This window comes from Mesoplodon mirus (assembly GCF_964341445.2).
Source record: "Mesoplodon mirus genome assembly, chromosome: 2".
NCBI lineage: Eukaryota > Metazoa > Chordata > Mammalia > Artiodactyla > Ziphiidae > Mesoplodon > Mesoplodon mirus.
The window spans coordinates 168,727,421-168,751,305 of NC_138977.1; the positions used below are offsets into that span (position 1 = coordinate 168,727,421).

The 23,885-nt window shown below is 34.4% G+C and overlaps 2 protein-coding genes across 10 annotated transcripts in view; one reads left to right on the forward strand and one right to left on the reverse strand.

Moving 5' to 3' along the window:
* The window catches only part of NCAPG (non-SMC condensin I complex subunit G), a 38,901-nt gene extending 19,858 nt beyond the window's left edge, over positions 1-19,043 (forward strand). The window contains exons 14-21 of the mRNA XM_082603818.1: positions 3,573-3,800; positions 11,638-11,819; positions 12,107-12,281; positions 14,559-14,720; positions 14,952-15,090; positions 15,483-15,566; positions 17,779-17,854; positions 18,819-19,043. Of these exons, the coding sequence (XP_082459944.1) occupies positions 3,573-3,800; positions 11,638-11,819; positions 12,107-12,281; positions 14,559-14,720; positions 14,952-15,090; positions 15,483-15,566; positions 17,779-17,854; positions 18,819-18,918 (1,146 nt within the window). The 3' untranslated portion in view covers positions 18,919-19,043. The remainder of the gene's footprint in view (positions 1-3,572; positions 3,801-11,637; positions 11,820-12,106; positions 12,282-14,558; positions 14,721-14,951; positions 15,091-15,482; positions 15,567-17,778; positions 17,855-18,818) is intronic.
* A 2,185-nt stretch (positions 19,044-21,228) lies between these two features.
* The window catches only part of LCORL (ligand dependent nuclear receptor corepressor like), a 185,218-nt gene continuing 182,561 nt past the window's right edge, over positions 21,229-23,885 (reverse strand). For 6 of the 9 annotated variants that reach the window (XM_082600672.1, XM_082600673.1, XM_082600668.1 and 3 more), the window contains one exon: positions 21,364-21,498. In XM_082600672.1, the coding sequence (XP_082456798.1) occupies positions 21,485-21,498 (14 nt within the window). In that variant the 3' untranslated portion in view covers positions 21,364-21,484. Of the gene's footprint in view, positions 21,499-23,885 lie in introns of all 9 variants that reach the window. The other 3 variants (XM_082600679.1, XM_082600677.1, XM_082600669.1) reach the window with 3 other exon arrangements.

Here is a 23,885-nt window from a genome sequence, read left to right on the forward strand (position 1 = left end):
TTAGGGGAGAGTGTGATGTCCTAGAAGGCAAGTGAAGATGGTATTTTAGAGAGGCCAGGGTGACCCAACTGTCTAATGCTGGTGACAGTTGATAAGGATTCATAGTTGACCATTTTTGGCAAGTAAGGAAGTGTTTGGTGACTTTCATGTGCCCTAGTTTATGCACAGGGCAAAGCCTATTGGAGTGGTCCAAAGAGGATTATGGGAGAGGAATTGGAGACAGCCAGTGTAGACTACTCTTTCAAGATTTTATTTTGTTAGGAGTAATGGAGAAATGGAGTGGTAGCAAGAGAGGATATGGGGTAAAAATAGTTTTTGGTTTGGTTTGAATTATTTTAGGATGGAGAAAATTACAGCCTGTTTGAATCCTAATGAGAATGACCCATTTGAAAGGAAAAAACTGAATATAGGGAAGAGAGGGCAGCTGCTAGAGTGCTACTGAGTAGACAAGAGGGGATTAAGTCTAGTGTATCAGTGGAATGCATTTGACTTTTTAACTCCTTTGGACATCTGTTTTTAACATTTGGGCCTAGCTTTATTTGGAAAATATACTTCCCTCCACCTCCCCATGTAAAAAGACAGTGTGATTCATGTAGCCTCTTGGTGTTGTCAAATGTAATGGGATAAAAAAGCTGCAAGGAATTTTAGTGCAAATTGCTTGCCGACAGGTGAATGGGAGTGCTTTGCATGTTCAACTTGAAAATAACACATGACAACATGGATTATCATTTTTATGAAGATTATATTAAAATACTCAACCAATAGTTGAATTTTCCCCCAACATAAAATCCTTATCTTGAAGCATCCTTTAATGTTGCATATGACATTGCCAAGAAAAAGAAAACATACAATTAGGGAGAACTTGGGGAAGTCATGTGTTCTGGAAATGGTCAAACTGTTTGTGACTTGTATCAAAGGAAGAAAATTAAAACCATACTTTTGTCAAAAGGCAGTCCTCAGAAATTTCGTTTTGTTGTAATTTCCTTTTTTGGAGTACTTGACATCTAATCAGTTCATTTAATGTGCAAAGATTAAATTCCTGACAGTGCTTGTTTATATTTATCATCCCATGCTTGTTATCAGAGAAAAATTTCTATTATTGTGAGATCCTTTTGGAAACTTAGAATGTCAAGTATTATCTTTAAAATGGTGTACAGTTTCTTTTCAAACAAACTGGAAGAAAAATCTTGGTACTTTGTCCAGATGAATCATTTATAGTGCTTGGCCATACATCTGGTTTTGCTCCAAGATGAATGAATGAATCTCCCTGTGTTATACAAAGTCATTACTACTTATATCAGCAGGGACTGGCATCAGTGATTCTGGTAGTAATTCTAAAGGGAGTCTTGTTTACTATTGTGAAATCTATTGGCTTTATAGCTGCCCAGGAAATAAAATACTACATTTTCAAAGAGGTTTTGCTAAGAAATTAAACCAGTAAGTTCTCTATTTCAATTTCCTGGCTTTCGAGAGGATGGGCCATTAAGTGCTAGATTGACCCCTGGTCATTACTTTTTATTTAAGTGGAAGAAAAATCTTACTAGGACATTTGATGGTGAAGCGTTCATTTGTCTAGCTTATTAAGTATAGCACTTTTTACTCTAAAAATGAGGTAAAATGTTCATTAAGATGCCCTATATACCATTATGAGTACTTCTGAAAAATTGTATTGAGAAGTTGTTGTTTTCAAGTAGAGGAGATTAGAGTTAGACAACTATATAAAATTTCTAGTACTGCAGCAAAAGAAATACCATAGAACTCTTTGCAAAGACACATAAATTCACTTGACTTTTAAAGATGAAATGTGGATTTTGATCCTTTTAATTTTTGCTGACATAACATCAATAATAAGTGTTTTGGTCATTTCAGACAGAAGAAATGTGATATGAATTTAATGCTTACAAGTGTCCTGGAGCATTAGGAAGTTATTTAATACTAACTCATACCCCATTTGACGGAGCTATAGGAGCCTTGATACTGTTTGCTACTATATAATTTTCTGTAGTGAAAAAGAATTGTCAAAATCAAGTTCATGTGAAAAATAAATGAATGTTTCTTATCAAGACCATTCCATAATTTTACCTTAATTTCAAATCAAAACAGTTAATCGCAGCCTTGTCATAGAATTAAAATTTTTAAAAATTAAAGTTTACCTTTTTTAACTTTAAACAACTTTGATCTCTGAACTTTTTTTCAGGGACTAGCTAGTAATGTTTGCCTGAAAAAAATAACCAGGTATAATTTTTTGTACATTAAAAATGTGAATGATACCAGATACAAATGCAGTAAAATAAATTGTATGTGGAATTTTGCCTATATTTTGAATGTTATTCTGAGGTGGGCTTTTATTAGGTCCTCAAAGGGGTTTGCAATCAAAAGAATTTAACCACTGAATAGCTTCAATTATTTATCTTTATAAAGGTATTTTCAGAGCTATCATTGGAAGATTTTAGATTAAGGGAAAAGAGCAGTATTATGGGGGAGTAAGAAATCCGTTTTTTTAAAATCAAGTTTTAGTAATAGAAATTGACTTAAGAAATATATCCACACTTGTTAGAAAGGCAGGAGAGGGAAATTACTTCATTTAGAAATCTTTCTTAAATAAATATCCAATATTGAGAGCTATTGCTAGCCAGTGAGGGACTGAGAAGGACAAGGAAAACCAAGATGCCGTTGAGAGTAGCATGTTTAGAATTTGTAGAGAATAGTCATGACAGTACGTTCTTATACATAAGCATTTGGCTTTGGCAGATTTGCAAGTCTTGCCATAAGAAAATATGTAATAGATGTGTCTTGAAATTTCCTTCGAAGTTTTGTAATTTTGAGCCATTCTTCTCGATTCATTCATTTGACCAACTTGTGGGTGATTTTTCTTCATTCTGTGGCCTAAACTGTATAGCCAAGTAGCTTATCAGTGACCAAAATTTAAGTGCATTAAAAAATATAGTAAATCTTCTCGTAGTAGAAATATTCAGCTCTATTTTTTTCATGGCTTTGAAATTTGGTATGTAAGAATTTGGTTTTCTTAAGTCAGGATAGACTCATACAAGCTGCTGGGTTTTATGGTTCACTTCCTTTTATAAAGAAGTCCAGTTCAATGAAAACTGAATTCACTATTAATGAAATCTGAATTTACTGAGCTAATAAGAGAAAAATTTTAAGTTTTAAAAAATATTTATATAGGGCTTCCCTGGTGGCGCAGTGGTTGAGAGTCCGCCTGCCGATGCAGGGGACACGGGTTCGTGTCCCGGTGTGGGAGTATCCCACATGCCGCGGAGCGGCTAGGCCCGTGAGCCATGGCCGCTGAGCCTGCGCGTGCGGAGCCTGTGCTCCACAACGGGAGAGGCCACAGCAGTGAGAGGCCCGCGTACCGCAAAAAAAAAAAAAAAAAAAAAAAACATACATATATATATTTATTTATTTATTTATTTATTTATTTATTTATTTATTTATTTATATAGACTTGACACTGTTGAAATTAGATTAATAATAAGATATATGTTAATTTTATGTTGCATAAACAGAATAAAAATATGCCTAATTTGCTTTTGGTGGGGGATGTTTCGATTTAGGTTTTGCAAATTGATGATGTGACAATAAAAATAAGTGCTTTAAAGGCAATCTTTGACCAACTGATGGCATTTGGATTTCAACCATTTAAAACGAAAAAAATCAAAGCTATTCAAAGTGAAGGTGCAGAAGTAAACACTAATGAAGAGCAAGAGTCAAAAGAATCTGAAGAAGAGGCTGATACAGCCAAGAATGTTCTGAAACTACTTTCTGATTTTTTAGATAGTGAGGTAAGAAATAATCATAGCCCTATTATTGTGAAAGGTAATTGTCAGCATATATATGTTTATCCTCTTTGTATTTTTTAGGCTGAAGTTTAAACTTGGCTAACGTTTTTTTTTAAATTTGCCTTTTGAATATTATAATTAAATCCTACTTTCACTTCTAATATACCTAATTTCTCACTATCAAATTACATTGTATAGAGAATTGAAGTGTAAACAAAAATGAAATGACTATTGGGGGGTTATTTTTTCATCTTTTTTCTCTGTTTTTGTGATCTGTGACTTACAAGTTGACCCCCCAAGGGTCTTAAGAAATAATTTAAAATAATCTTACATCGGGTGGGTGGAAGTTCTAAGATATGATATGGGATTAGATCTCTTTCCTTAGGGTACTCATGAACTACATTTTTATAGCATATGTAAACATTTAAATCATAAAATTTTTATATTTTTTTGTTGAGGTGAAATTGACATTACATTAACAATTTTAGAGTGAACAATTCATTGACATTTAGTACATTAAAAATATAGTGCAACCACTGCCTCTGATTTTTAAAATATTTTCATTATCCCAAAAGGAAGCTACCCATTAAGCAGTCGCTCCCTATTTCCCCTACCACCAGCCCCTAACAACCACCAATTTGCATTTTGTCTCTATGGATGTAACTCTTCTGGATATTTCCTATAAATAGAATCAGAAAATATGTGGCTATGTGTCTGCTTTCTTTCAATTAGCTTGTTTTTAAGACTGTTGTGGCTTATATCACAAGCATTCTTATGGCAGAATAATATTCCATTTTATGTATATACCAGAATTTGTTTAGCCATTCATCCATTGAAAGATACTTGGGCTGTTTCTACCTTTTGGCTGTTGTGAATAGTGCTGCTGTGAAGATGTATTTGTCTGAGTAGCTATTTTCAATTCTTTTGGGTATATTTCTAGAAGTGGGGTTACTAGGTCATATATTAATCCTTTTTCGTTGTTGTTTTTAGGATTTTGCCCCTGATCCCTATCCCAACTAGTTAATTAATACATCCTCACATATTTATCTTTTTTTTTGTTTTTTTTTTTGAGTGAGAACATTTAAGTTCTCTCAGCAAATTTCAGTAATACAGTAGTGTTATCAGCTAGTCACCATGTTTTACATTTGGTCTCTAGAACTTATTCTTTTTTTTTTTTTTTTTGGTATAATAGAACTGAAAGTGTACCCTTTTCCATATTTCACCCACCCACCAGTCTGTGGCAACCATTTTTTCTATTCTGTTTCTGTGAGTTTGACTTTTAAAAAGATTCTGCATATAAGTCATATCATGCAGTATTTGTCTGTCTTTGTCAGGCTGTTTCACTTAGCATAATATTCTCAGGGTCTACCCCTGTTGTTGCAAATGGCAGGATTTCCTTCTTTTTATGGCTGAATAATATTGCACTATATATCTCACATCTTCTTTATTCATTCATCGATGGACACGTGGGTTGTTTCCATATCTTAGTTCTTGTAAATAATGCTACAATGAACATGGGCATGCAGATATCTCTTTGAGATTCTATTTTCATTTCCTTTGGATATATACCCCAAAATTGGATTGTGTTTTTAATTTTTTGAGGAACTTCATTCTGCCTTCCAAAATGACTATACCAGTTTACATTCCCACCAACACTGCACTAAGGTTCCCTTTTCTCCACATCCTTACCAACACTTTTCTCATGTCTTTCTGATAAAGCCATTCTAACAGTGTGAGGTGATATCTCATTGTAGTTTTTATTTGCGTTTCCTGATGATTAGTGATGTTGAGCAACTTTTCATGTATCTGTCAGCCATTTGTATGTCTTCTTTGGAAAAATGTTTATCAATTCCTCTGACCATTTTTTAATCAAATTATTTGCTTTTTGCTATTGTGTTATATGAATTCTTTATATATAATTTTGGATATTAATCCCTTATCAGATATATAATTTGCAAATATTTTCTCCCATTCCATAGGTTGCTTTTTCATTTTGTTGATAGTTTCCTTGCTGTGCAGAAGGTTTTCAGTTTGATATAGTCCCATGTGTTTATTTTTGCTTTTGTTACCTATGTTAAGGAGCTTACTATCCTGTTTTTTGTAGGCGTTTCATGATTTCATGTGGTAATTTCTTTAACTTTTTGAGGACCTGCCAAACTGTTTTCCATAGCAGCTGAACTATTTTACATTCCCACCAACAAAGAACAGGGTTCCTCCTTATCAACACTTGTTATTTTAAAATAATTTTGTTTTATTAATAAGAAAAATTGTTATTAAATATTTTAGCCATCTCGTTTTGAATTGCCTTTCCCTAATAACTAATGATGAGTATCTACATGTGCTTTTTGGCTATTTGTATACCTTGTTTGGAGAAATATCTATTCAAATCCTTTGCTCATTTTTAAATTGGGGTGTCCTTCGGAATTCTTTATATATTCTGGGTAGTAAATCCTTATCAGATAAGTGATATGCAAATATTTTCTCCTATAGGTTGTCTTTTCAGTTTCTTAATAATGTCCTTAGATTTTTAAAAAGTTTTAAATTTTGATGAAGACTAATTTATCTTTCCTTTTGCTGCTTGGGCTTTTGGTGTTATATCTAAGAATACATTGCCGAATCAAAAGTCATGAAAATTTATCTCTGTGTTTTCTTCTAAAAGTTTTACTCCTTTAGCTTTTAATTTAGGTGGATTGGTGCATTTTCAGCTAATATTTGTACATGGTGTGAGGTAGAGGTCCAACTTCACTGGTTTGCCTGTGGACATCCAGTTGTCTCAGCACCATTAGTTGAAGAGACTGTTCTTTTCCTATTGAATTGTTTTAGCACCATTGTGGAGGGTGAGAGAATCAATTGATCATAGGAATATGGGTTTATTTCTAGACTCTCAATTCTTTTCCATTGTTTGTGTCCACCCTTGTGCCAGTACCTGACTGTTTTGATTCATGTAACTTCATAGTAAGTTTTGAAATCAGGAAGTTGAGTTTTCCAACTCTGGTTCTTTATTTTCAGTATTGTCTTGGCTATTTGGGGTATCTTGCAGTCCTTATGATTTTGAGGATTGGCTTTTCCATTTCTGGAAAAAAGTCTATTGGAATTTTGATAGGGATTGCATTGAATATGTAGATTGCATTGGGCAGTATTGCCATCTTAATATTATGTTTTCCAATCCATTACTCAAATATCTTTACATTTATTTAGGTCATTTTTAATTTCTTTCAGAAATGGTATATAGTTTTCAGAGTACATGTTTTTTACTTCTTTGATTAAATTTATTCCTATATATTTTATTTTGGTTGCTATTGTAAATGGAATTTTCTTAATTTCCTTTTTTGGATTGTTCATTCTTGTTGTATAGAAATTCAACTGTTTTGTGTGTGGATTTGATTTTGTATCCTGCAACTTGGCTGCATTCATTTGTTAGCTCTTGTACAATAGTTTCCGTGTGTGTGTGTGTGTGTGTGTGTGTGTGTGTGTTGTATGTGTGTGTATTCTTTGGGATTTTTTCTATAAGACCAAGTCATTGTGAAGAGACAGTTTTAATTCTTCCTTTGCAATTTGAATGTCTTTTATTTGTTTTTCTTGCCTAATTTCTCTGGCTAGAACTTGCTGTACAATCTTGAATAGCAGTGGTTAAAGCAGGCATCCTTGTCTTGTTTCTGATCTTAGGGGGAAAGTTTTCAGTCTTTAACTATTGAGTATGATGTAGATTCTTCATAAATGCCCTTTATCATTTTGAAAAAGTTCTCTTCTGTTTTTATTTGAGTTTTTTTCCAGTCATAAAAACATGTTTAATTTTGTCAAATGTTTTTTCTACATCAATTGAAATGATTATGTGATTATTTATTTATTTATTTATTTATTTATTTATTTTTTGTGGTACGCGGGCCTCTCACGGTTGTGGCCTCTCCCGTTGCGGAGCACAGGCTCCGGACACGCAGGCTCAGCGGCCATGGCTCACGGGCCTAGCCACTCCGTGGCATGTGGGATCTTCCCAGACCTGGGCATGAACCCGTGTCCCCTGCATCGGCAGGCGGACTCTCAACCACTGCACCACCAGGGAAGCCCATGATTTTTGTTTTTTAATTGCTGTGGTACATTACATTGCTTGATTTTCTCATGTTGAACCACCCTTGCATTCCTTGGATAAATCCCACTTGGTTATGGTGTATAATCTTTTTAATATGTTGTTGGATTCCATTTGCTAGTAATTTATTAAAGATTTTTACATCTGTATTCATAAGGGAAATTGGTCTGTAGTTTCCTTTATTGGTCTTTGTCTGCCTTTGGCATCAGTGTAATACTGACCTCATAAACTGAGATAGGATTTGTTTTCTCCTCTTCTATTATCTTGGAAGACTTGGAGACAGATTGGTGTCAAGTCTTTAAATATTTGGTAGAATTTACTAGTGAACACATCTGGTCTTGGACTTTTCTTTTGGAGAGGTTTCTGATTTACTTATTCAATCTGTTTATTGTTATAGGTCTGTTCAGATTTTCTATTTCTTCTTGAGTCTATTTTTGTAATTTGTGTGTTTCTAGGAAGTGGTTCATTTCATCTAGGTTGTTTAATTTGTTGATATTCAGTTCTTATTATTTGTTTATAATCCTTTTTATTTCTGTAAGGTCAGTTGTAATGTCCCTGCTTTTATTTCTGATTTTAGTTATTTGCATCTTCTTTTTTTCTTTGTTAGTCTAACTAAAGGTTTTTCAATTGTGTTCATCTTTTCAAAGAACCAACTTCTGGTTTCGTTGATTCTCCACACCCCACCCCTGATTTTCTACCTCTTTTTTAGTTCTTTAAAGTGTAAAGTTATCGATTTGAGATTTTTTTTTTAAGGTAGACATTTACTGCTATAAATTTCCCTCTGAACACTGTTTTTGATGCACACCATAAGTTTTTATTTGTTGCATTTTCATTTTTACTCATCTAATTATTTTCTCTCTTTTTTTTTTTTTGGCTGCGTTGGGTCTTTGTTGTTGTGCTCAGGCTTTCTCTAGCTGCAGCGAGCGGGGGCTACTTTTCGTTGCAGTACACGGGCTTCTCATTGTGGTGGCTTCTCTTGTGAGCTTGGGCTCTAAGCATGCAGGCTTCAGTAGTTGTGGCTTGCAGGCTCAGTAGTTGTGGCTCGTGGGCCCTAGAGCGCAGCCTCAGTAGTTGTGGCGCACAGGCTTAGTTGCTCTGTGGCATGTGGGATCTTCCCAGACCAGGGCTCGAACCCATGTCCCCAGCATTGACAGGCGGATTCTTAACCACTGCACCACCAGGGAAGCCCCCATCTAATTATTTTCTAATGTCCATTTTGATGACTTCTTTGACCTTTGGTGTGTAAGAAGAGTGTATTGTTTAATTTACAGACTTGTGAATTTTACAGTTTTCGTCTCTTGTTGCTTTTCAGGTGTATTCCATTGTAGTTGGAGAAGATATTTTGTATAATGTCATTCTTTATGAATTTATTAAGACTTGTTTTGGGCCTAATATAGCCTCTGTTCTTGAGAATGTTCCATGTGCACCTGAAGAATGTGTAGTCTGCTATTTTTGGGTGGAGTGTCCTATATGTTTGGTAGGTCTAGTTCATTTATGGTGGTGTTCAAGTCCTCTATTTCCTTATTGGTCTGTTTAGTTGTTCTATTACAGAAAGTGGAGTATTGAAGTCTTCAGTTATTATTTATAGAGCTATCTATTTCTCCCTGCAATTCTGTCAGTGTATGTTCATATATTTTGGGGCTCTGTTGTTTGTTGTGTATATGTTTATAATTATCTTTTTGATGAATTGACCTTTTTTAAATCAATATTTAATGTCTTTTGTATATTGTAACAGTTTTTGACTTCACATTTGGACTGCAAAATGGTGGAAATAAGTCCTTCCTTATCAGTATTTTCTTTTTTTCTTTTATCTTTATTGGAGTATAATTGTATCAGTATTTTCTTAAATTTTGAGTTATTAGCCAAGTGATAGACTAACTTCTCGTTGGCAGTTGTCTAGTGCTGTGGGCTTGCTGACATTGCATAGATGGAAAACTATTGCACATGAAAACTGTTTGACAGTAGATGAATGAATTTTGTTTTTGGTTTTTGTTTTGTTTTGTTTTTTTGCGGTATGCGGGCCTCTCACTGTTGTGGCCTCTCCCGTTGAGGAGCACAGGCTCCGGATGCACAGGCTCAGTGGCTATGGCTCACGGGCCTAGCCGCTCCGCGGCATGTGGGATCTTCCCAGACCGGGGCACGAACCCGTGTCCCCTGCATGGGCAGGAGGACTCTCAACCACTGTGCCACCAGGGAAGCCCCTGTTTTTGTTTTTTCAAATAGTGCAGGTACATTAATCTTTTTCTGGTTAAACTAGATTCTGTGGCTTTGATTTTATTTTTGTCATAACCACTAAAAAATCTTGACTTCCTTGACTGTCCGCTGGGCCATAAATAATAGTTTTTCACATGCTTTAAAGACTTGCAGTCCTGTCCCAATTAAAATTCCCATATTAGAAATTTTAAAAAAGACAGAGGGCATGCAGCCTTTGGAGTTGGAGACTTAAAGATTTGTGTTCTGGTAATGTCTGTGAATCTTCAATAAGGTATTTACTGTCTCTGTCCTGTTTCCTAATCTTTAAAATGGGAATAATGATGCTTATTCAGTGGGATAATTCTTTAAGTTAGTCAGCAAATATTTGAGAGCTATTTATGTTTCAGTCATTATATGCTCTTGAGAGTACAATGCTGAGTGGAACAGAGTCTCTGCCCTCATGCTTGTTGTGAGCCCTAAATGAGTTTGTATGTGGAAAGCACATGCCAGTACCCTGGCACTTATTAATCTTATCAACCTCTACATTTTTCTTCTTATTTTTGAGTTTTGAAAAATTTCTGAAATAGTTCTTGTATCTGCTCATTCCTCTGTTTTTCTTCCTGTCCCCTCTAGTTTAGACTTGTCTTTCTTTCCCAGATTATGGCCTGTCTAGATAATTTTCCTGAAATCTCATTTAAATCTTATCTCCCTACCCTTTCAAAAATCTTCAACCATATTTCTTTACCTAATTTTCAAGGTCTCTCTAATCTGATCACTGAGCAAACTTATTTTCCATCAATAATAATAATCACCGACATTTGTTGAGGATTTACTGTGTAGATAGCACTCCTTAGAGCTTTACATGTATTATTTCTTTGTGTTTTTTGATAAGTAGTTTTATTAGCCCTTTTTTTGTATATGAAAAAAGTGAGGCACAAAGAAATTAAGTAATATGCACAGGATCGGATCATGCAGCTAGGAAGTGTCAGCGGCTTGAATTTAATTCAGGATCAATAACCAATATTTTTAATTACTACTCTTTTATACCTGTACCTCCATTTGAATACCACTACATCTTTTCCATTTTCTTCTCTAGGTTTGTTTTGGTTTCTCTTTCTAAGAATGCCTTTTTCTACTTGTACACCTTCTATTCACATTTTACCTATTATTCACACACATTGCCACACCCACCTCTGGAGCTTTCATTTATAGGCACTTTCTCTGATGGCAGAGACCATTACTGAAGGTTTCCTATATCTTACCACCATGATAAGTGTTTAATACATATTGTTGATTTCTGGTTTCACAATATTATAAGATCTTTTGGTTCTTCTAAAGAATTTAAAAGGAATTGAAGTTTTCATAGCTAGACTAATAATTTGTCACATAGCCTTAACCTAAAAGGAAAAAACAAAATCTTTTTATGTGCCTTTAAAATAATTCATAATAACAGGAATGATTTTGGATAGTTTATATAAAAGTACTTATTTTAGGCTACAATGTAAGGCTTAAAAAGGAAATACAAATAAAAAATTTCTTTTAAATGAAAGTCATTTTTAATAGGTGTCTGAACTCAGGACAGGAGCTGCAGAAGGACTAGCCAAGCTGATGTTCTCTGGGCTTTTGGTCAGCAGCAGGATTCTTTCTCGTCTTGTCTTGTTATGGTACAATCCTGTGACTGAAGAGGATGTTCGACTTCGACATTGCTTAGGCGTGTTCTTCCCAATGTTTGCTTATGCAAGCAGGTATTTAGTCATATTGATAAATCAAAATCTAACTTGAAGTTAAATTCAGGCTCCCTATGAGTCATGTCTATAGTATTTTGTTGTCAATGTTCTTTTTCTTCAGTGGTAAGTGAGGAAATGAGAAGAACTTACTTAGATTCTATCTACCTGAATTATTTGGCTCTTTCCTAGATGAATATGTACTGTATCTTGGTGGGGTGCATTTAATATATAATGTTGTTGTTGCTGCTTTATAAAGAATCATATGTTTTTTCTTTGCCAACATACCTCAAATTGTTTTTCAATAGGACTAACCAGGAATGTTTTGAAGAAGCCTTTCTTCCAACTCTACAAACACTGGCCAATGCCCCTGCATCTTCTCCTTTAGCTGAAATAGACATCACTAATGTTGCTGAGTTACTTGTAGATTTGACAAGACCAAGTGGATTAAATCCTCAGGACAAGAATTCGCAAGATTATCAGGTAGGTGAGCATGTTAGCCTGTGGATGGTCTAGGGATGGTAACTAGCATGCTTTGGTAAAATAATCCCTCTCATAGATTCTTTGAAATAGTGAGAAGTTACATATAGATCTTGAGATTTCTAGTTTATATGGTAGCACATAACACAAAGCAAGAAAAAGATCTTTTGCAACTATGTGGGTGGACCTAGAGGGTATTGTGCTTTGTGAAGTAAGTCAGAGAAAGACAAATACTCTGTTATCACTTATATGCAGACTCTAAAAAGTAAAACAAATGAATGAATATAACAAAACAAACATACAGTTATAGAGAACAAACTAGTGGTTACTAGTAGGGAAGGGGAGGGGAGAGGGACAAGATAGAGATAGGGGATTAAGAGACATAAACTACTATGTATAAAATAAACTACAAGGATTACTGTACAGCACAGGGAAATGTAGCCATTATTTTATAATAACTTGAAATGGAGTATAATATATAAAAATATTGAATCACTCTCTTGTGCACCTGAAACTAATATAATATTGTAGATCAACTATAATTTAAAAAAATCTTTTGGGAAATGGGGAGATAATCATATAAAAATAGAAGTAATCATTGCTAACATTTTTGCTACTGAAAAGAAGTTACCGAAAATTCATCATCCTTACGCCCCCCTCCCCACCTAGTTCTGACTGTTAATCATTCTGTATAATGACCTGTTATGTAGGACTCATAATGACCTGTTATGTAGGACTCATTGAGTCCTCAATTATTGGCTTACCTGCTCTGTTTCTGATACAAGGAAGGAGAATTCAAAGAATGAAACTCACCTCAAGCTTAGTTTTGTTTGTAATTCGAAGAAGATATAGTAAGTGCATACTCTCCCACAAATTACATGTAAGCTGGTTTTTAACCCTTTAGTATCATTTGATCAAACATTCACCATATTGAAAATTAATGTGTTAATTATTTCAGATGCCAGCTGATTAAGTTGAAAATATTGGTCTTCTGTTTTGTTACTTAGTGACTGCATACTTCATTTGAGTTACTATGTTACATGTTATTGGAAAGAAGATTGCAATGGATATTAAGGCAAAATATAGTAAGGGTCAGTGATATAGCTACTAAGTGTTTTAGCACTTTAGAAGATGGCAAGTTTCATGTGGTATGGGTGATGAGTACAGCATTACTAGTTTTAAATCTCACTGAGTAAAATTCACTTAGGCCTTGTTGGGATTTGGGGAGTGGTTTGGATAGAGAGAAAAGACTTTTAGTAAAGGTGATTAAATGTAGCTGGTAGTACAAGTCATGTTGGGGAACTGTGGAAAAACTCTGTCAGCTAAGGATCCTGAATAGGCCTGTTAGGGAAGAACATTAGGATAGGGAATTTGGAGTTGACTCTATTTGCAGGGTGTATAATGAAAGGGTATAATGAAAGGGTTAATGGGATGACAGTTACTTATTAGGAAGATTAATTTGGTGGTCAGTTTCATTAAGTGAGGTGAATTGGTAAGAGGAATAGGGAGAGAATATTAATAAAGAGAGCAGTTAAAAATTGATATAATTAGGAGATAAAAGCTTACAGAAAAAGAATAATAGAAAGTAGTAGTAGAAAGTAGACAGAAAAAAGTAGTAGAAATTGACATAGAAAAAAAATTGCGGGTAGAAAAGTCTAGAAGAAAGAACTTTGTGTGAGTCAAGGGAGATGGAGGAATCCAAGATAACCCTGAGGTCCTAAGTGTGGGTGACAGAAGACCTCAAAGAAGCTGTTGACATTAGGGTGTACTCTCATGATCAGCATCTTGAAGGAGTGAGGGAAATAGATTGGGCAGAGGAAGAAGTTGAACTGTCATACAGTCTTAAGGTCCCAGCTGATCTCACAGAAGTTCCAGAATTGGGATAGTTCTTTGCTTTGTCCAGAATTGAAACAAGGCTGGGCTGTTATACCTGTACATCTACCAGTTACTGAATGTGGACTAACCCTTGCGGGGAAGGTGTGACCTTAGGCAGAGCCCATTGTCTTCAGCTTGGATCAGTTTTGCACCTGGGAACTTTGAGCCTCCATAACTCATGGTAGCCTGGAGAATGAATGGTCAGTAGTAAAGCAGATGGATCTGGGCCCTGTACCACAGCATCCACTTTACAAGAAGGGGAGCTCACATGGGGAGGACTATGATAATTTTGTTTTAGACATTTTGGGATTATGTCAAGATAATTAGTTGGAAATGATAGATGTGTCAGACTGTATTGTAATCATACCATTTCAATTGACAAGAATTTTTCTCTTGATTTTCCAGGCCTTAACAGTTCATGACAATCTGGCTATAAAAATTTGCAATGAGATCCTAACATGTCCATATTCACCAGAAATTCGGGTCTATACGAAAGCCTTGAGTTCTTTAGAACTCACTAGCAGTCTTGCTAAAGATCTTCTGGTTCTACTGAATGAGATTCTGGAGGTAAGTAGTTTCTAGTTACTCTTAATGTGTATAAATTTTTATCAAAGTAGAATTTACATGATTCTATTAATTTATGCATACAGTAGTATGCTGTGACTTTGCTCATTTGAAGTAAATATTTCCTTCATAAATTTAATAGAATTTTTAGAATGTTTTATTAACTTTATCAGTATATAGCATTTTTGAAAGAAGATTAGAAAATGTTGCATTAAAAAAAGTTTTCTGTTACAGCAAGTAAAAGATAGAATGTGTGTGAGAGCTTTGGAGAAAATCAAGGTTCAGTTAGAAAAAGGAAATAAAGAACATGGTGACCAAGTTGTAGCGGCACAGGATGACAACACAACTACAACTGTTTTTCAAAGTGAAGATGGTAATGACATACTAACCTGAGTATTTATAAGATTCTGTCCTTTTCATCTTTACTGAGATACATTGTTTTCCTCCTCTAACATACATGTGATTGTATGTCAGAAATGGAAGAAAAGATTTTCTAATTAAATCCCCTTAGGAAAGTGTATTACTGATAAGTGTTTACTGTATAGTTTTTTTGTGTATATTTCTCACCATATGACCATGCATACTTTGTTCCTAAGAGTTTTGCTTGCTTATTTTCCAGTGTTCACATTTTTTTGGAACACTTATTTATGATAAATTTTCAATAGCTGCTATTGGGACTGGTTGTCATTGATTTGATCATTTAAAGTATTTCATGAGGCTACTTTTAATTTAGTTAATTAATAATTGTATTATTTCCTTTAATAGAAAACAACAAAGAAGTATATATAACTCCTGTCAAGGACGTAAAAGCAACCCGAATGAAATCCACTCAGCAAAAGACCAACAGAGGTAATATATGGATTGACTAGCTTTTTTAAAAAAATAAATTTATTTATTTATTTATTTTTGGTTGCATTAGGTTCTTCGTTGCTGCGCATGGGCTTTCTCCAGTTGCAGCGAGTGGGGGCTCCTCTTGTTGCGGAGCACAGGCTTGAGGCACGTGGGCTTCAGCAGTTGTGCGTGGGCTCAGTAGTTGTGGTGTGCGGGCTCTAGAGTGCAGGCTCAGTAGTTGTGGCGCACGGGCTTAGTTGCTCTGCGGCATGTGGGGTCTTCCCGGACCAGGGATTGAACCCGTGTTCCTTGCATTGGCAGGCGGATTCTTTTTTTTTAAATTAATTTATTTATTTTTGGCTACATTGGGTCTTCATTGCTGTGTGCAGGGTTCTCTCTAGTTGCGTCGAGCGGGGGCTACTTTTCGTTGCAGTGTGCGGGGTTCTCATTGTGGTGTCTTCTCTTGTTGCAGAGCATGGGCTCTAGGCACGCGGGCTTCAGTAGTTGTGGCTTGCGGGCTCTAGAGCGCAGGCTCAGTAGTTGTGGCACACGGGCTTAGTTGCTCCATGGCATGTGGGATATTCCTGGACCAGGGCTCGAACCCATGTCGCCCACATTGGTGGGCAGATTCTTAACCCCTGCGCCACCAGGGAAGTCCCCTGGATTGACTAACCTTATAATAAAACTTTTCAGTTTTGCTATCCAGTGAAATACTTTGTTTCCTTAGATAGGTATAAAGATCATTCATTGTCTTCAGTATCCTTAACTTTCTTTTTGATTTGTTTTAGATGATATTAGGTTTTGCTTTGTGTCTAAAAGACATCGGTGTTGCTTCAAGTGCTTTTGATTGAAAGAAATATGATGCAAAAGATCATACTGCAAAGGACTATTTGGGTTAAATTAAGATTTTTATTATCAAATGATGAACGATGATTTTATATTTATATTATCAGTTGTTTGTGGTCTGTCCTTTATATGATTAAGCATTTTTGTCCCTTTTATCCTCCTAGTATTTTTCTGGGCTTCTGTTTTCCGTTTTACTTCATATTTTCCCAACATAATTTATTTTCAAAGGGATATCCAACAATAGGGGATTTGCTGGAATAAAGTAAATGTTGATTATTAAGGGATCACTTAGAAAAAAAAGTGTGAAATTCAAGGTCTTTTAAATTTTTTATTATTTTCTTATTACAAAAGCAATGCATGCTTATTACAGAAGAATCAGAAAATACATCCAAGCAAATTAATCAAAAGAATGCTAATAATTCCACCTATGAACCAACCATTATTTTAATCCTTGAGGCCCTTTTCTGTGTAGATTTAATTTTTTTCTAAATGGAAAAAAATAATATTGTTTTGTAGCCAATCAGTTATTTAAATGCTAATTGCTGGCTAATTGTTCCACATTAGTCCCATATTGTTGGATGTTTTCTTGGGGATAACTACATTAGAAGTTTACAAGCAAATATGTACAGTTGGAAGAAAACAGAAACAAAAAGTCTCACTTGAATAAGTAGGGTATATAAATTTCAACCGAATGATCATACTGAATAATTTGGTTTTGATCAGATTGCTTTTAGTCAGGTACAAGAACTACACCTCTTTTTTTTTTAATAGCTCAAACTTCATTTATATATGCTGTTTTATTATCATAAATGAGCATCACAGGCCACTTCGCTGCTTAACCTTGTGAATTTCTAGCTAGTAGAATTTTTGTAACCCCCCAGCATATAAAGGGCTTTAATTTTTATACTGAAATGTTTTAGAACACACATTTGACCATGTATATGTTTGAATATTTTACAGTAAACCATATTGTACTGATTAAAGTTCTATTTGTTTAGGATCTGTTTTATGGGCTTAACCTCTCTTTTTAACCTTAATTTTCATTAGGTTCTCCATATACCTTGTGCTATGAGGTACTTTCTTTATATAACATTTTTCACATGCTTCTTTCCCCCAAATAAATTTAACAAAATTTGCCACCTATAACTCAGTTTCCATCTTTTCCCTTGCCTATTATAAGAGTTTACAAAAGAAATTAGTAAAATTTTGATCTTGCTGGGGTTCCTTTTCTCCATGGTGTTGCTAATTTGTATCAGGGTGGCTGGGAACTAGGAGGAAAGGGTGTTGAAGAGGGAAAAATAAAGGATTTGGGTAGCCCAGAAAACAGGTTAAAAATGAGCAATTGATAATAGATTTTGATAATGAATTATATACTGTCTTTAAGGACGGAGAAAAGTGATAGCTTCAGCTAGAACGAACAGGAGACGTCAGACTGTTGAGGCTGAGGCTGACTCTGAAAGGTATGCCATGCACATCTAGAATATGTAAAGAGGTTTATCCTCATTTAAAAAAAATATTTGTCTAGAAGTAAAAAAAAAAAGTTGTAGTTTGCTTATACTGTGATTATTTAACAAGATAATCCATGAAAATTTACAGCTTTTTAGATTATGTATCTAAGAGCATTTGACTTCCTCTGGCTTGTGTGCTTTTCCTGTTCGTTGACATGGCTTTTAGTACTAGGTAGTTATCTTTATGTTCTTTCAAATTGTATTTCCATGTATTCCTTTAATTATAAGATCATGTATGTATGACTTCTCTAAACTTGAATTAGCAAACTGTTGAGATTCAGATTTGGGTTCTCTACATTTATAATGATAGAATAATTCTGCCTATACTTTGGATGATATTAGTGATATACTGTTTATTTTTGGTTTCTGCCAATAAGCCATTGTTGGAAGCTGTTTACAGCTGTCTTGCATTCATTCATTCATAGGTAAAATGTATATATTTTCATTTTATAACTTTAGATCAAGTTTTAATTAAATTTAAAGTATCTTTTGGGGAAACTTGCTGTTTACAGTGTTTTAGGAATGTATTGCCTAAATAAATAGAACTTATTTTTTCACTACTTGAGTTTCCTAAAAAAACTCTTGGGCAGTTGTTATGGTTCCTGTTTAATTACAAGCTTCATTATAGAAGTTTGGGTTTTTGTTTTTTGCTTTTTTCTGTATAATACCAGGTTCCATGTAGATATAAAAAAAAATTAGTTAGGTTTTCCATGGTTCACTTTGCTAGATAGCCAATCGGTGTTTTTTGGTTTTGAAATTTCAGTTTTAAGCTTAACGGAATCAGGATATCAATCACACACGGATCGAATCAGGATATCAATCACACATGGATAGAATGACAGAAACAAAGTTTTATTTATAAATAAACTGGTTTTAAAGCTTGTATTTAAATTGGTGTATTTCAACATCTGTTTAGTGATCATGAAGTTCCAGAGCCAGAATCAGAAATGAAGATGAGACTACCAAGACGAGCAAAGACAGCAGCACTAGAAAAAAGTAAACTTAACCTTGCATAATTTCTCAGTGAAGATAAAAATTAGGAGAAGATATGATGGAGGTGGAGTCCTTTGAAAAATGTCCTTTAAAATTATGTTCATTTCTTTGCTTTAATAAAGTTACCCTTGTATGAAAATTAGAAGAAGTCTGATTCTTGTAGAACTTTCTGCTGTGTGATTCCACATTACTTTAGCCTGTATTGAAGCAGTGAGACAGCGTCCATCAGTGTGCTCCACAGACCATCTGCATCAGTCATGGATTTAATCAGAATCTAACGTGGGCCCAGGAACCTGCTTTTTAACAGCCTTTCCAGGTGATGCTTATGAGTTCTCACATTTAAAATCATGGCATTATAGACAACTTTTAAATGTAACTAGCTGGTAGCTTGCATTTGAAAAGTTTGACTTATAATGTGGCAGATCCAACATAGATAAAAACACCTCAGAACACATTTTAAAAATGACATCTTAAGGGCAAATGAAGTGCCACAAACTGGCTAGAGAGGAGCTTACTTCCAGGAAAGACTAGTATAATGAACCAAAGTCCCCAGCATCCAAGTTCAACAGTTATCATTTTGATAATTTTGTGATTCCTACACTTAAAAATATTTTGATAATGCTACATGCATGAGTAATTTTTTTCCTAGAATGTTTGCATATGAGAGCCCAAGTTTGCTTATGTTACGATGGTTCCTGGGTTAGGGAAATGTTCACATATACATATTAATCATGGAGTTCTCTATGTTTTTGGCATAACAAACAAAATATTTATTGTGGGTAATAAAAAATACTAGTAGGAAAAGAATGTGACAGGAAGTCCACTATATACTAATGTATGAATGAGCACTATTTCTTCACTGTAAATTTATTTTCTGAATTGGCACTTGCCTGACTTAAGAAACTTACACCATGTCATATCAGTCCTCTTTCTTTCTGTAACTCCCAACTAAACACCTTTTACTCCTCTGATAATCATCTCTATTATTCAGAATAGAAATACCTTAACATTGGATCTAATACATTGGTTTTAATAATAATTGTGCTTTTTTTAGGTTTATTTACCAGAGGCCATTTATTTAAGGTGATATTCTAAGATGGAGCTAAAGTAAGAATGCTGTGCTTTTTTGAGCCAAATTGCTACATTACATATGTATATGTGCTTTATAAAACTTAGAAATATAAAAGGAGTCTGAAGGTTACAAAGAATGCTTATTAAGAAAAAGGAAAAGGCAGATATGGTGGTGATATAAAACAATGAAAAATAGATGATTGTTTCTCATTCTGTTGGCTCTGTGTCTTTTCCTGTGCTTCAAATTCCTTATGTAAGCCTTTTTGTTAAATCCCTGTCTTTTAAAAAATAATTTGGGGGTTGGGGTAGGCTGGGAGAAATAAGGACTTAGAAGGTACACAAAATGTGCCATAAGTAAAAGTCTTTAGAAACACAATAAACTAAATCCCATTTAACCCATAGCTAGGCAATCCAAAGGGAAGGGTGTTCTTACATACTTTACATGGACCACCGTACCAAAGCTTTCCTTCTTAGCCATGGGAAAAATTAAGCATCAGACTTTGAGTATTCTTACTATTCAAGTTTTGGACACAATCACATAAGCCAATCACAAAAGCTATGCTTTTGTACTACTAAAGAGGTAAGGAATATTATCCTCATTTTAAGACATCCCTTAACACTTTAAAATAAATGGCTAAAATACAGTAAAATCAATGGATGTAAATCCATTTACCATTTTTCATTCAAAATGGATAACTTACAAAAACCAAACAGTATTCTTATCTGCAAGAGGCACAGATTTGCTCAAGAGTCAACATGCAATTGTGCCATTGCTCTTAAAACCCAGACTTTATAGGTTTAAAAGTACAGAGAAATAACTGATCAGTTCAAATTCTCCTTATGAATGGAAACATGCTACTTGATAAACTATGATCAATTTTTCTATACATATATAACTTTGAAAGAGATATACTTCTAAGAGATACCTTTGCCTTTTACCAATTTGCTTCGAGGTAGTTGGTATCCACCTGTTATACAACTGTTCATGGGTCAGGTAATCACAAATCTTTACAATACTAGCCTTCTAAGTCTCACAATGCATTATATATTAAGACATTGTGCACGGAAATAAAACTGGGGACAATTATATATTTAAACTTAGGGAGTAAAAAATTCACAAAATACCATTAAAAAGAGAAACTTCAAAATTCCATTTGTACTGCAAAATTCCACAATGGCCTGGTGTAAAACGTAAAAAAACATACAAAGAATATAATCAAAATGATTAATGCTAATGATTTAATATATAGACAAATCACGACTAGAAATATTTCAAAATCAATCGATAGATGCTTATCAGCAGGAAGAATGTTGACGTACAAAATAAGGATAGTGCAAGAAGAACTGCAATCTATTTCTCTTCACTTTTGAGATTTTGGTTATGAACTGTACAGCTCGCTAGAGATGCTGCTGTCAAATTCAGATTCCATTCAATGGGACGATTAAGGCACATCTTAATGGGGCTCAAAGGGCAACTTGCTGTATTCCCATCAGACAAATTCACTTTCTCATCAGTTTTCACTTGTAGCATGCTGGAAAAAAAAAGTGTAAAGCACTTTAGTTTTTACTTTAATTTCAAAGAAACTATCAACCTTCTAAAAGAAAATTCAGTAGTTTTATTGTTCAGATCTCTCAACAATAGAGATTGATTGATTGTTGGGGTTTTTTTAGCTCCTGTCTCCTTAATGAACTGAATTCAACACAGGTAATTGAGAGGTCACTCAGATACCACTGGACAAAAATAGCATATACGGATTTCATCAGTATACATCAGAAAGGATATTTAACCTACTGAGCTTGGCCGGATTCAACCCTTCTTTTAACTTTTCCTTTAACCTACCAGGATCACAGCCACTTTGAGATGAGAAGAAATTAACCTTTGTTGAATGCCTACCATATTCTAGGCACATTCGCATGCATTATCTCATATTTCATAACCACCAAGCAAGGTTGGTATACTGTAAGCTCATAAGAAACGATAAAAGTGAGTCACAAAGAGTTCCAGTACAAATAAAGTCGAGTCATGGGCTGGACCAGGAATACAGTCTTTGCTCTTTCCCTTATGCCTGTCTACTAGCTCTCTGATGAGAATCTTCTCTAAAATCACAGAATTGAGAGTCCAAAGGATAGCTAGCCACTCCACATGTGTAATATTAAAGTCAATTCACATCTTCCAATGTGAATCCTTACGTTTAGAAATGATTTCATAGCTTGCTATACATTAGCTCATTTGACACAACTGATTAGTTCAGTTAGACTACATCATTCCTAAGCTTTCTTCAACCGCAGGTCAATGATCCTTCCCACTCGTAAAGAGGAAGCTGAGTTGTGTAGCATTTTAGTGGCTTATTAGAGTTGGTAAATGGCAGCAGCATCCAGACTTCGGTAGCATTTTCCTGATCTCTCCTTACAACTTCAAACAACTGACTCACTTGCCATTCAATAAGCCAGAGATTTAACCTGTTAAACCATATTTTAACAGCCATCATATTTTCACTGAGTTGAGTTCTCCCCAAACAGTCCCAGTTCCACCGAATGACATGGTTTCAATTTTTATAAATAGATAATGAAACAAAATGACAGTTTAAAAGATTATTCATCAAAAATAGTAAATCATCATTAAAAAAAATCCAAAACCTAGAGATATGATCAATAACAGTAATGTTTTTCCTTCCTCCAAGGACTGCTAGTCTTCATATTTTTCTTTGTATTTTCAAAACAAGAAAGTCTGATGTATGACTCTTTGAGAAACTCTAAAGCAAGCTATAAAAATACAATGATATTAATTGAGGTAGCTTGGTAGGTAAGTATATCAGGCATCAAACTCCAAAATAAGAAAACAATGGCATGGAGCAACAAATCATAGTCCCCAAAACGATTTATTTTTCTGTTTTTTGTTTGCTATTTGATTGGCAAAGGTGTATTCATCAGAGAATACTACTCAATAACTACACTATTGTTCTTTGCAATACTTTAAAGACTTTTAAAGTTACTTTTCTAGAGTGTACTCCAAATTTGGGAACACAAACGCCAGGGATGCACAAAACTATACACATGCACGGGAAGAAAATAGTCAAGAAAAAGAACTAAATGTTAGTACCAATATACAGATTGACATGTTTAATTCATAAATATATACCTACAAAAAAAACTAGCTGGTGTTTGAAGTTTCGGCACTACTGATCTTGAAGTGCTAGAACCAGAGGCATTAGAAACAGCAGAGCTAGAAGTGACCTTTCTAGTCCCCACTTCCCCGCTTTTTTTTTTTTTTAAGAGATGATAGGGAAACTAAGATATAGGAAAATAGAAAAATAAACTGCTCTTTTTCAAAGTGTTCTAACCAGATGTATGAGGACCAATATAAGAATCTCGATCTCTAATTATAATCCAGTACTTACCAGAGCACTTTTCAATTCCATCTTCTCTACCAGTCAAATTATTTAACATTTATTGAATACCCATCAGAAAGCACTTTGGGATACAAAGATGAAGATATAGTCCACGCTTTCAAAAAATTTGCAGTCTATAGGAATTTTTAACAAATATACCTTTATATTTGGGAATTAAAATTTTGACTAGTTAGGTTTAATGTTAGAAATTTGTTATAGAATCATATACATTTGTACCAAGTGAAAGATTAATAAATGCTCAACTTTTCTTGATGTATTTTTTAAACGATTTTTTTTTATGTTTTAAAACTAGGTAATAAATTTGCAAAATTAAAAATAGATCAATAACTACAAAATGTTATACACTGCTCCTAGCCCCTCTTCCAGGAGCAACTACTGTTGCCAATTTCTTGTGTATTATTCCAGATAGTCTCTCCGCATTGATATTTATGTATATGTGTCTGTTTCAAATATCTCCTTTCCCCCTACACAATTCTGAATACTGTTCTGTATCTTGCTTATATATTTTG